The sequence below is a fragment of the Lotus japonicus genome, chromosome 2 (genome assembly GCF_012489685.1).
Source record: "Lotus japonicus ecotype B-129 chromosome 2, LjGifu_v1.2".
Lineage (NCBI taxonomy): Eukaryota > Viridiplantae > Streptophyta > Magnoliopsida > Fabales > Fabaceae > Lotus > Lotus japonicus.
In genome coordinates, this window is record NC_080042.1 from 82987009 (window position 1) to 83000888 (window position 13880).

General features: G+C 30.8%; 1 protein-coding gene across 1 annotated transcript; it reads right to left on the reverse strand.

The window, feature by feature from the left end:
- Nucleotides 1–201: 201 nt before the first annotated feature.
- On the reverse strand, nt 202–1295 carry LOC130740341 (RING-H2 finger protein ATL8-like). Its single transcript, XM_057592913.1, has one exon. The coding sequence runs from the start codon at nt 1007–1009 to the stop codon at nt 344–346; it is 666 nt and encodes a 221-aa protein (XP_057448896.1). The 5' UTR covers nt 1010–1295; the 3' UTR covers nt 202–343.
- Nucleotides 1296–13880: the final 12585 nt, after the last annotated feature.

The following is a 13880-nucleotide window of genomic DNA, read 5'->3' on the forward strand; positions in this document are numbered from 1 at the left end:
TCTAATAAGATAAAATAAAATTCCCTAAACTCTATAATAATAAATTAATAACAATCCTTATCCAAACTTTTTACCTTTCACTTTAATATCGCGGTTAATTACCAAAAATACCCCACAAATATACACATTATCCACAAACATAAGCTCTGAAAAATAAAATGTGATGTTGTAAAAAGTAAAAAGTAAAAAAACGAAGTAAAATTTGCACAAAGATTAGGAATGTATTATTACAAAAGCGAAAAAATTTCCCAGATTCCGATCAAGTTCAAGCTCAATAGACTAAGAAAAGTACCAAATTAACCCTGCTAATACATACAAAAACTACAACTGTTATTTTTTCTTGTCACGGCAAGAATCCACTGTTAACGTTGTGACTGTGATGTTCTGTTCCACTGCTACCACTAGCATTATTGTTACTATTAACAGCAGGGGCATTTTCGTCTTCTCCGGATTTCAACTCCGGTTCATTCACCGCCACACTGGTGGCTCCTCCACCGCCGCTGTTATTAGCGGCCGGGAGACGCCCACACCTCTGACACCGCGCCGCCACCGCCAGAACCTGCCGACAGGAAGGGCAAGAGGAGTGTGACCCCAGCCACGTGTCGATGCAGCCCACGTGGAACCCGTGCCCGCACTGCGGCAGCACGCGGATCTCGTCGCCGGCGTCGAACTCCGCCAGGCAAATCGCGCACTCCGTCGTCGCCAGCCACTCTCTCGGGCTGCTGTCTGCGTAGGCGAATTTGGGCAGCGACTGGACCACCTTCTTCTTCACTCCTTTGTTAGCCAGAGCTTGCCGGGTGGGGTAGCCGCCATCGCCGGTGACTCGCCGGAGCCACGCGCACCGCGCCACCGCTATGAGCCCCACCACGCATATCAGAGCGCAGAGAAGGGCAGCTAGGATTACCACGAAATCTGACTCCAGAGTCACCGCCTCCGGCGGTGGCGCCACCGCAGCTGCCACCGCGGCGGATTTTCCCGCCGTATTGAGAATCCTCATCGCACGTGTCATCTTTCTCAGTAGAGGGAAAAGGAAAGGAAAGAAATTGATTTGTGAGAAAACAGAGGAGAAACAGGGGAGAAACAGAGTCAAAACAGAGTGATGGAAAGAGAAGAGAAAGTAGAGAGAGTTTTGGTGAGTTTGGGATGGAAGTTGGAAGTAGAAGCTTAAATAATTGGGGGTAGGTATTAATAGGTTGAAAGAAGGGAAGGTTTGGGGGTGGATGATGATTTTTGAGTGGGGAAATATTTGAGCTTAGTGGGTTTGATTTGAGGATAAGGGTTTAAGGGTAGGGAGAAGACTAGAGTCAAGAAGGTAGAGAGAGAGAGAGAGTGAGAGTGATAGGGGGGGGAGAGAAAGTTAATTGAAGAAAGAGGTCTTTGTCTGGTAGGGTACATAGCAATAAAGTGGCCCCTTAAGAGGGCAAGTGGGTAGGGAGGTGAGGGACAAAAGTGGACATAACCAAAACCTTGCCCCAAGCTATGCTTTCTTCAAGTTTCTTACTTTATCATTTCTAACTTTATCACTTAAGGCCTAATTGTGTGTCCAAACTCCAAATGGTAACATTATAGGTACTAATTAACTGTTTTATCTTTTACAAGGTTGTTGCTTGTTGGGTTTCCATGTCTAAATTCTTTGGTACATCAATATTTTAGGGAGAAAGGATGATGTCTTAATTCAATAAAAGAAAATTATCGTCTTAAAAAATACTTACTTAGTGTCTTTTGATTTTTAGTTAGAAAGTCTGTTTGAAGCATTGGAATTTGAGATAGCGATTTCCAATGCACATTTAGTCAACGAAATACACTTATTAAGTTGAGTGAATGTGCTTTCACATTCACCTAACTGAAAACCAAACAGACTCAAACTATCATTTCTAAATTCTCCTCATTTGTTCTCTTTTCTTTGTTTTTTTTTGGTACATATTCTCTTTTCTTTGTTTACTAGTAAATGTTAAATTAAGTTGGGTTAGTTTTCAATAAAAGATAATTTGATAACACAAAGTCACTATCAAAGCAAATATAACTACTGCTGTCAAAAAGAAAAGCAAATATAACTACGAGTCAAAGAATTTTTTTAGTTCTGGAGAATACTAGACAAGAGGCATTAAAAGTATATTTTATATATTTTTAATAAAATATTATTCACAATTTGAAGTTGAAAAATAGAATATCTTAAAATCTAAGAAAGGGTTGCACCGAACTGACTTGTTTTTTCGCCAAACTAATTCTGACAAAATAATTATCCATATAGGTTTTTCTTAGAATTGATTTAGACTTTAAAATTAATTGTAATTTTTTTTCCTAAATATGCACTAAATTTATCATAATTAATTACTATTCTTAAAAAGATATGAGAAAGTTGATCAGATTTTATGTCTTATGATAGGGTTTGGATCCTTTCATGTGTAAAAAAACTTGAGAGTGTCAAGTTTCATCATCTCACAATTAATTTAATTTAATTTAATTTTTTATTTATTATCTACACAAAAGTTAATGGTGAGATGGTAAAACTTGACACTCTCAAATTTTTTTACACATGAGAGGATCCAAATCCGACTTCCATTATGATATGAAATGAAATGAAACTTAGCCGCCTCTTAAGTGCTTTGCACTTTTATGATCTTTTAGTCTTGAATTTAACAATAAAAAAAATGAGAAGCACAAAGAACTGAACTTTAATCCATCCATCAAATAAATGCGAATCTCTACTTTGGCATATAAAAATTCTTGATGGAAGAGTGATACCTATAACCAGGAAAAAATATTAATTTGAAGCCAACTGTGCCACTAAATTTAGAGTTCCGTGTTTGCAGCAGTATCTTACCAACCTTGATTATGTTAGCAAATAGTAGCAAGTAGCAGCGATCAAAATCACAAGCTACCTTCCTTGATAGTTTTAAAAAGAGGATGATAAAATTGGTGTAGTAGTTCAACAATTTGTTTTTTAAATAAGTAGTTAATAATTTAATTCTCAAATTTTATGAATAGATAAAACACCTAATTGAATTGCTATATATTGTTTAGTGCAAGATGATAATTAATCTCATAGCTATCAAATATCGGGATATGTTGGTTAAAAGAAAAATGTAAGATATTTTAAAATAACCAAGAGTAGCAAGTGGCCCCAATGCCTTTCATGTTTCTTTGTTGAAAACATAATGAAACTTATCGTCTTTGAACTCCCTCATAATAAACAAAGACTTTCTCAGAAGCAACAGGGAAATTTAAAAGATCAAGTTTGGAGTTGGGATTATTAAAGTTTAATATTTTTTTACATGTGGAAATAATTAACGTTGAATATAATATACCTCAACATTTTTTAAATTTAGTATATACGTATATGTACTTTATCTTCATATTTAGTGATAGATTTTATAATGAACAACTATAATTAGTTTAGTATTTTAAAGCCCACTTTATTGGAAAAATTCTATTGTGATGTTATCATATTATGTACTCTTACTAGTAAAAGAAGTATTATTAATTTTGTATTAGTAGTTGTCATTTTGTATCATAGAAAATTATATTAAACTTAATTGTCCTTCATGCATAGGCAGAGGCAGGGGTAGGGGCCGTGCTTCTCAAATATTTTGTATAAGTAAGATTGTAAGAAACTTAAAATAATTAACACTTGCAAACCAGGTAAAGATTACATCGAGTGACAATAACATCATCTGAAATCAAGTGCAATGGAAGAAGAGAAGAAAACCAATCCACATATAAACGTAAATGAATAATTAATAAAATTATTCATTATTTTATTTAAAATTTAAACAATTGAAGGATAAATCTATGTCAATAAGACAAAAGGTTATTAAATAATTTCCAAAAAGTTGTACCAAAAAAATTAATAATTTCCAAATAAATAAAAATTGTTGGGATTTATTTTATTTTGACAAAATTAAAAACTTGGCCCCTGAGGCCTGAGTCTTTGATTTAACAACAAAGGTAGGAAGCTCAGATATTTTCTAGTGCCTTTATTCCTACAAATTGAATAAGTTAATCAAGTTGGTACTAGACCATATTAAAATAAAAACTTACTAAAGCTTCGAAGTGTCTTTTACAAACATCTCACCGTACTATTGAGACATTCCTTACGTCACCATGCACTCAACCTACATCCGCCATACCAAAATTAGAGGTACTGCAAACTTTTTTCTACAAGAACAGAAATGTTTTTTTCCACATATAAAAGTGAATGAATAATTTTCAAAATTATTATTTTATTTAAAATTTCAACAAATTGAAGGACAAAATAAATGTCAATAAGACAAACGGTTATTAAATAATTTCAATAATTGTACCAGAAAAATAATGATTTCCAAAAAAATAAAATTTGTTTATGGGATTTAATTTATTTTGACAAAATAAAAATCTTGGCAGCCGGAGTCTTTGCTTTAACAACAAAGATATGCGACCATAAAAAAAACAACAAAGATAGGAAGCTAAGATATTTATCATAACATTCTAGTGCCTTTATTCCTATGAATTGAATAAGTTCATCAATTTTGGTACTAGAACATATTCAAAACAAAAAAACTTATTAGAGCTTCGAAGTGTCTTTTACATACATCCCACCAGACTATTGGGGCATTCCTTACGTTACAATGCACTCAGCCTACATCCATCATATCAAAATCTGAGGTACTACTCCAAGCTCTTTTTTCTGCAAGAACAGAAATGTTTTTATCCTAGCAGTGGTGGTAAGCTGCTAATTGCAATTCCATTTTTCAGAACAAACAAATATGAAGCTGAAAAATAAAATATTGTTGAATAGATAACACAGAATAAAGCTTTCTTTTTGCAAATTTTGTGTTACCATTAATGGAAAACCGTGGATTCTTGAAAGTATTTGCCTTTATGAAAAGCTGATGTGAATCTCATCCTCAAACTACAGGGTTTTGTTTGGAGTAGTAGAAAGATGTCTAATCTAACATTAATTCAGGCCCTTTCTCCAGCTAAATTCGGTTTCTCAACTGAGATTCTTTTTCCTTTTCTCGTTGGGAGAAAGTGGAAAATCACTTTAAATCATGGTTGGAATTGATCGCACATCAAAATGTCCCCATAATGGCTTTTAATTTGTATGTTTTAGAAATTATAATAGCATAGGTAAACACTTTTTCTTTCAAAATCAAGTCTACATACAGACGCTACTTAATTCTAAAAAGTGTCTTAATAATTGATCCTTGCTTGTAAATATAACTGTGAAATCTCTCATATTCTGGTGTAATTAGTTCATATATATATATACTAAGCATTGTCGGAAGCTGTATATGATACATCATACATGTCTTCTCATTGCAATTGAACCGACAATCATTCCCCGTATCATCGGTCTTGTGTGCCACGTGCGCACCAACTTCTGCTTGATTCATCCCCAAATAACAAGAGAAGTCATCTTTGATACCATTTGTGTTATCTATAGGGTCACTCTGAAGCACCTCATGGTGGCAAATGGTCATTGAGGAAGTCGACATACACAAAGCACTTAGGTTAGTCAGACAATTAGGGCATCTCATGACAGAGCTACTTCTGAGTATCATACACCTTTTGGTTAGATAATTTCCAACACATGTGCCACATGTTGAAAAACACATATTGGACAATGTAGCAGAATTGACAAGGTGTTATCGATGTTGGTGTATTAGTCATTTTATGAATAGTTGCCCTATGTCATTTTCTTAGCCTTCTTCTAGCGGAGCTAAAACACCGGTGGTTCCGAGAGGTGTTTGTTAGTTCAAATCACAAGGAGCACACAATTCTCATCAAGGTGGCCGACAGGAGGGCGTGGATAAGGGCATAATGCCGTCGGAAAAACTCGTATTGTTATCGAGATGTTACGATAAAATAATAAATATCTTATTCCACAAGGTGAAATCGGCTATATAAATCACACTACGAGTGAGATGTTACAATAAAAAAAGGGAAACTGATCCATGTTCTAGAGAAAATCTCTCAATTGATTTCCCAAACATGCATGTATGGTCATATCATCATAATGTCCCATAAAATAACGAAATTTAAGTGTTGTGACAAGAAAGAAAGGGGGCAAGAGGAGGATTAGTGCAACCAATGCAGAGTGCATCTTTTTGAAGGCTTTTGGTTTTTCCCACTTGGATGAGTAAGCCACCACCACTAGGCCTCATTAAACATGTGCTCCTGTCTCAACTCACCATTTTCTGTTTATAACATTTGATAATAATATGTTCCCATATCTCCAAAACAATGATTGACACATATTAAAGCCAATGTGGCCCTGACCATCCCTTCTTTCTCTATCCAACAGTTGATATGAGTCACTGCATGCACAAAAAGCATACCTTCCCATGGGCTCATCAGAGTGACGGTTCTTGTATACCTACATTTAAAAACTCACTTGACACATATAGTTTGTGACTGTTTTAGGTAGTCAGCTAGCCACAAACTGCACAATTTAATATTTTTTATAAATTCTGTAGTTTGTGAGTTGTGACAATTAAAAACCGTCATAAATTATTATGGTTGGATATCTCAACAGTTCAAGAAACTTTTCTCTAGGGGCCTCACCATGTGTTCTTCCAAGCATATAACTATTAAAAAACCATACATACAAACAATCACAACAGAACTCCTGTTTATTTATTATGATGATGTTCCAGTGGAGCAGTGTCTATTTATATTTTCTTTTTTGGAGTCCTTTGTCTGTTTGCTTGCATTATTGTAGAACCATGTTGCTAACTAATTTGTTGAAAAAGGGTAGACACTTTATTTGAGAAATCACAGATATGATATAGAAATATGCATAAAACATAACCCAAGTACCATGGCCAGGACAGACAAAAGGAGGTAAATTCGGAAATAGGTTGTGATGGCTTATCTAGAAGGAGGTTGGGCCAGAATGGTTTTCAGAAACAACGTGTCATTCCCAAGCAAAACAAGAGGGGGCTACTCTAATAATTTCATTAATTTCTGAAACTCTTTGAGAAGGTCCTTTTAGGATGTAACAAGGCATCTTCCGTCCTGAAAGCTTAGCTTGTTGGATTAATTCTGTTGAGGGTGGGCAAAATGGGTACAATGCCAAATAATGTCTCATCTAATCTAAAAGTCTCACAACTAAGTGACTGTTTGGTTTTTAGTTAGGAAGTGTGTTTGAAGAATTGAAATTTGAGATCACGATTTCTAATGCACATTCAACCAATGGAATGCACTTGTTGGGTTGAATGGATGTGATTTCACATTCACCCAACTGAAAACCAAACAGATTCTAAGTGAATATCATGTTAATTGGCTAAGATGACTAAGATGAAGGTCCATCCCCCCTCTATTAGCAAAAAAAAGACCATCCACTGTCCATAATATAGGAGCGGACACAAATGAATTGACTACAAAAACATCACCAGGTTATCCAAGGATAACTCATGTCTTGAAAATCTTTCACAAGACTTCAAGAATGTCATAAATCACGGGAATAACGATTGTCGTGTCTATAAATACAGATTTGGTTGTTCATTTACACATAAAATACTCATTTTACTAAGTGTGTGATATGCTTCATCTGTCAAATTATTTCACACATAAATTAGCAATACAGAATCACAAAAATGAATGTTAAATGTCATGTTTTTTTAGATAGCATAAATGGTTGAGCTTGAAGAGGCACCTTTAGCTTTAGGCCTACCTGACAGAGGGTTGTCTCTACTTTACTACTGTGGAGAACTACAATGAGTTACTCCAATGGCATATATGATAAATGCCATGTTGAATACACATGAGAATGACAATTAATTTTTTTTTCCTCACTCCTTTACTTTATCTTTTAGTCATTATTTTTTCCTATCTAAGGTCGTGCTTTCTTTTCTCTCGCTGTGTTGTTTTGACAGAAAAGAAAAGGTTAAAGCCAGACTTGCTGGTTGCTAATATTGTTAAGGACAAAAACTTGAAAACCATTGCTAGGTTCATAAAAGTTGGTGATGCTGCAAATTTCTTGTAACCATTCTACCTACCAAAAGAAATACTTGATTGAGATGATGACATCATTATCAAACATATAATAGAGGCTTTCATCCTAATTTCTACTGTCTGAGTGTCTGTGTGCAGGTAAAGTTCTGGTTTTGGCATAAAAGAAAATGGAGCAGGGGAAGGCTGGTGTGAAAGTGGGGCATGTCCCTAGTCTTTCTAGTAGTGCTTGTACTTTCTAAGTTGTAAGTGCACTCTGCAACTTCAGACTAGAGTCTGTCCAAGATAAGAAACTACTAGTGCGTTTGGATTGTGTAGTGGCACAAAATCTATAGCACAATAAGTCCAAACGTGATTATACTTGACAACTTTCCATAAGTGATTATACTCGACAACTTCCCATATGTGAAGAACGAAACACACAAAATCAAAGTTGTAATACATGTTTGGATATATAGCAGAAAATCATAATGACACCAAAGCCATTGTGAACAGACGCAAAAACTAAGATGTTGTTTTTCGTCCAAGGTAATTTTAACTTCACTATAATTTTCCACTTGTATGAAAAAATGAACATAGTTAAGCGGAAATGAAGGTGTATATAGACATCCACCTTTGGTATTCTTCGGAGAGAGATTGTATCCCTTTAAGTTGATGGATTGTTTTTAGTTTGGTTATGCTCTGCAAGTGGATGAATCAGCTATGTAAAGTGAGACAGGCCGTGTTGAAATTGAGCCTCTTAAAAAGCCAGTTATTGATGGCTGGTGAAAAGTGGGACATGACTATGCTCAAATTCTTGAAAATATGTGGGAATCAAAATAAATTGAAACATGTAAAATAGATTTTGAGGGCATAAATGAGTTTGATTTACAAAGATTTATTTCATTTCAATTGGAATGAAAATAATCTATATATATATATATGAAAATAATGTTTCCTTCTAGAAGCCTATGCCACATGGCACCCCCAAATTTTTCCAATTTCCCTCCAAGAAAAAAAAAGACATCTCACTTTTTTGTTACAACATATTTCATCTCTCACCTATTTAATTTCATTTATTATTAATAATTCCTTATCCTATATGATACACTTGAATGTATATTTTTAAATATTATATTTTTGAAAGTTTGTGACAATTCAAGTAATATTACGAAATCTATTTCAAAAAAAAATGATTATTTCGAAATCTTTTTCTCACTTTTTAAATTTTAAATATAAAAATTACTTGAAATTATTTTAAAAATAAATCTAACATTAGTTTTTTTATTACAAATTAAAAAATATAATACACAACAAAAATTGGAATCCTTTGTTTGTTCAACTCCAACAGCAATGTTGATGATAAATATTGAAACTTTTAATTTAAACTATCATTATTTCCTAACCTATAATTTATGTCTTTAACATGTTTTTAAAAAATATATTTAAATTTTTTAAAAAATATATTGGAAGGAAATATTATATTAATTTTACATTTGAAATTTAACTTTCTTCATTATAATAATTGTTGAAAATCTAATTAATATTATTGGTTGTTGGTTTACTTAGATGAGAAAATGAATGTTTTCAAATCAAATAAATATTTTTTTTTCCAGCATCATGATTTTTAAAAATTTTGCTTTTTTTTTTGGCTAAAACTTCTACAAATCAAAAAAATAATTTATATGTGAGACACACATCATTAATAAACATTTCATTACTAAACAAATTTCCAAGGTTTTTTCCATTAGCGGACCTTATTATCCTATTTGATCCAAAAAGCTAGAGCATATTCTGGAAATTTTTCTCCAAGAAATGGAATATTCCAAAAATCTATATATATGTGAAAATAAGGTTTATTCTAGAAGATCTATGACACATGGCACCTCCATATTCATCCATTTTCTCTCCAAGAAAAAAAATATTCATTCTACTTTTTTGTCACAACATATAATCATGACTCACCCTATTTAATATCATTTAATGTAATTCCAATTTTTATGTAACCTTTATTTAAAAGTTCAAAAATATTTTAAATCCTTTTTAATTGAATTATCACAACAATTAATGTTTTAATTTTTTAATATTATATATTTAATTTCGATTTTTTATATAACCTTTACTTGGAATTATATTTGAAAACATTACAAATATGATAAGAAAAATTAAATTCGAAAATAAAAAATAATAATCACAAATCGGAAAAAATACTTCTTAATTTAATTTTCAACGTAATTATTATTTTAATTTTTCATCTGTTTCGAAAGTACAGATTTTCAATATTTAATATTGATTTTAATTTCAATTTTTTATGTAACCTTTACTAGGAATTTTATTTGAAAATATATCTAATATAATAAATAAAAATTGAATTCGAAAATAGAACAAAAATAATAAAAAATCAGAAAATAAAATTAATTTAAATCCTTTTTAATTTAATTTTCAACGTAAATGTTATTTTAATTTTTCAATCTATATCTATATATATATGAAAAGAAGGTTTTCTTCTAGAAGACCTATGCCACATGTCTCCTCTTAAGTAATTCATTTTCCTTCCAAAACAAAAAAATATATTTCCACTTTTTTTTGTCACATTAATTGCTAAGTTTAATATAGGTAAAATCTTTATTCAGAATAAAACATAAGTAATACTTATAAAAACTATCAAAGTAAGGATATAATTCCAAATAATATTATTTTCTACCCCTCCATATTTTCGAAAACATGATACAATACATGAACATCTCTAAACCTATTTCATTTCATCCATTATTAAAAATTCATAATTAGATTTAAACTTTTTGAAAATAATCAATTCTGATTAAAAAAAAATTAAATTTTTATTTTCCCTGAAATTATTTTTTAAGATAAATCAAATATTTTAAAAAAATATTACAAATTTGAAAATACGATTCATAAAAATAATTGCAATCCCTTTATTTTAATTAACAATATTCTAAATAGTTATAATAAATATTCGTAATTATTTCAAATAGAAATAAATATTGGATCTTTTAATTTTTATTTTTCTAAAATTCATTTATTTGTTTTTCTTTAATATTATGGTTAAAATTATTTTAAAATATAAATTAATTTTTTTGAAATTCGAATTTCCTTTACTATAGTAATCGTTTAAAATCTAATTATTACTAGATTAGTTGTAAAATGAGTGTGATGAGCAAATAATTTTTTGAAAATAAAATAAATATATTTTTTAAAAAATTTTAGCATCATTTTTTTTTTAATTTTTCGAAAATTTTGCAATTGAATAAATATTCCTATTTTAGATACTACAATTTTGATTTCTTATAATTGAAATTAATGGCTCTAATTAATTCCTACAATTAATGAGTATAATTAATTGTATTTTGAAATTCAATTTTTAAAAACTTTGATGCTCAAGAATTGATAATTTATTGGAGCAATGAATTAATTTGTAAGAAATAACGAAAAAATTTAATTAAATTAGACAAGATTAATTAAAGAATTGAAATTTCAAAAATGAAATATTCCACATTTTCGAAATTAAATTGATATAATTTAATTAATGAATCCTTAGAACATTTAATACAAATAATTTTGTTGATATGTTTAATTTCTGATTAATTTTTCACTGACCAATAATGAATATTTTATTTTAGGAAAAAATTAAGCATAAATAAATCAAAATATTTCAGCATCATTTTGTGCATACCTCCTCGAAAACAAGGTAAGGACTTTCATTTTCCTCCATTTTCTATTCAACTTATACTTCTTCCTCCCATCTTTGGAATTTCTTATGAAAAAAACTCATCATGTTTTTCTCTCCGTTCGTCTGCTCCATGGTAAGTATTTTCAACTTTCTTCCATATTTTTCATACTCCTCTCTTTCCTCCCTTTCATTTTTCTGTTTCTCAATTCTTTATTCAATTTCATGTTAAGCAACTTTCACCTTCAATTTTTCTTTCATTTGAAACAATTATAGAGAAAAATAATTTATCAATCATGTGCTAGGTAATGCTTTAATTTTATCTTAATGCAAAAATAATTAATTTTGCTATACATGTGCATTGGTTAGAGAATTCATTTGCTCTTTTGAGACATTTCTCACATTATTTATTTAATCTATAACATTTTGATATAATTTAATTAATGAATCCTTAGAACATTTAATACAAATAATTTTGTTGATATGTTTAATTTCTGATTAATTTTTCATTGACCAATAATGAGTATTTTATTTTAGGAAAAAATTAAACATTAATAAATCAAAATATTTCAGCATCCTTTTGTGCATACCTCCTCGAAAACAAGGCAAGGACTTTCATTTTCCTCCATTTCCTATTCATCTTATACTTCTTCCTCCCATCTTTGAAATTTCTTATGAGAAAAACCCATCCTGTTTTTTTCTCCATTCGTCTACTCCATGGTAAGTATTTTCAACTTTCTTCCATATTTTTCATACTCCTCTATTTCCTCCCTTTCATTTTTCTGTTTCTCAATTCTTTATTCAATTTCATGATAAGGAACTTTCACCTTCAATTTTTCTTTCATTTGAAACAACTATAGAGAAAAATAATTTATCAATCGTTTCGGTTTTATAATTTAATTACCCAATTTTTTTTTTCAAATCCGATCCAATTTTTATCGGTTTGGATTGGATTGGATTTCAGTTTTTCAAAGAAAGTAAAAATCTTGAAATACATAACAAAATAGAAAATAAAATCATAAAACAAGAAGCACTGTAAAAGTTACAGAGACAAGATATCATGCTTAACACTAACATCAATACTGTAAGAAATGAATTATGTACGCACTGATATGTTTCACTTTCGCTAAATGAAAAGAAGACATATGTCTCCTAACTTGGAAAATGTTAAACACATTACTGTAAAGGTTCGGGTATACATGAAATAAAATATTATAAGTATGGTTAAATGGGTAATTATGTATGTCAAAATTTAAATAAATAAATACTTTCGGTTTGGTTTGGATCGGTACGATTTAGAACATGGGAACTGAAAACCAATCCGATCCATTAGCGTAAATATTGGTTTTTGCTATTTTCGGTTTTTCAGTTTTTGGTTTTTTTGGATCGATTTGAGCGGTTTTAATTGGTTTGGTTCAGTTATGAACACCCCTATTTCATGATCCTATTATTTACTTATTCATCCATTTTTTATTCACTATCATATATTGTTTCACCCCTTTTTTAAATCATGAAGGGGAAAGACGAACATCCTTCAATTTATCTGCTTGGATTGATAAAATGAATTTTTCCTCCATCGTCCCTGGTAGGCGGTGGTTACCAAAGGTATGATCGAAGAGCCAAGGACAAAAAAGAGGAACGGGTTCAAACTTAAAAGTAATAGTCACATAAGAGTTTATTCAAAAATAAGAGAAGCCTCTGGATCTAAATAATTTTTGTAAATTATCTATTATTTTGGTTTATTTAATCTGGCGATTTTCTCCTATGATTTGATTTGAGTTTTATTAGAAGTGGGGTTTCATTTTGTTGTTACATGTTTTTTTTTTGTCCTTTGGCCACCAGTCACCACGGGGGAAAAGAGCCCCACGTGACTAATCTGGCCCGGGATACGGTAGTAATGTCCCTGACCACAAATGTATTATATTTTCCCCTAGAGGGGATCGAACCCGGACCAGAAGCCTAGGCGAAATCCCTTAAGGAAATGTACATTCACCAAACATTTTGAATCAAAATATATATATATATATTATTATTAGTGTTATTGCTATTATAAATAGAAACATTGATATGAAAAATAATCAATCAAATATTAATAATTAAACATGTATACAAAAATTAAAATACTGATTTAATGCATATATAAAAATTTGAGTGAATTTAAGTCTTATAATTTAAAATATTTAATTTTTTTCATATTTAAATAATTAAAAATTTATAAGTAAAAAGTTGTGGTAGATTAATACATAATTATCACTATTAAGAACATATAGTTGAAACA

Excerpts from the sequence above, each read along its gene's own strand:
- LOC130740341 (XM_057592913.1), bottom strand. The coding sequence starts at position 1,009 with ATGACACGTGCGATGAGGATTCTCAATACGGCGGGAAAATCCGCCGCG.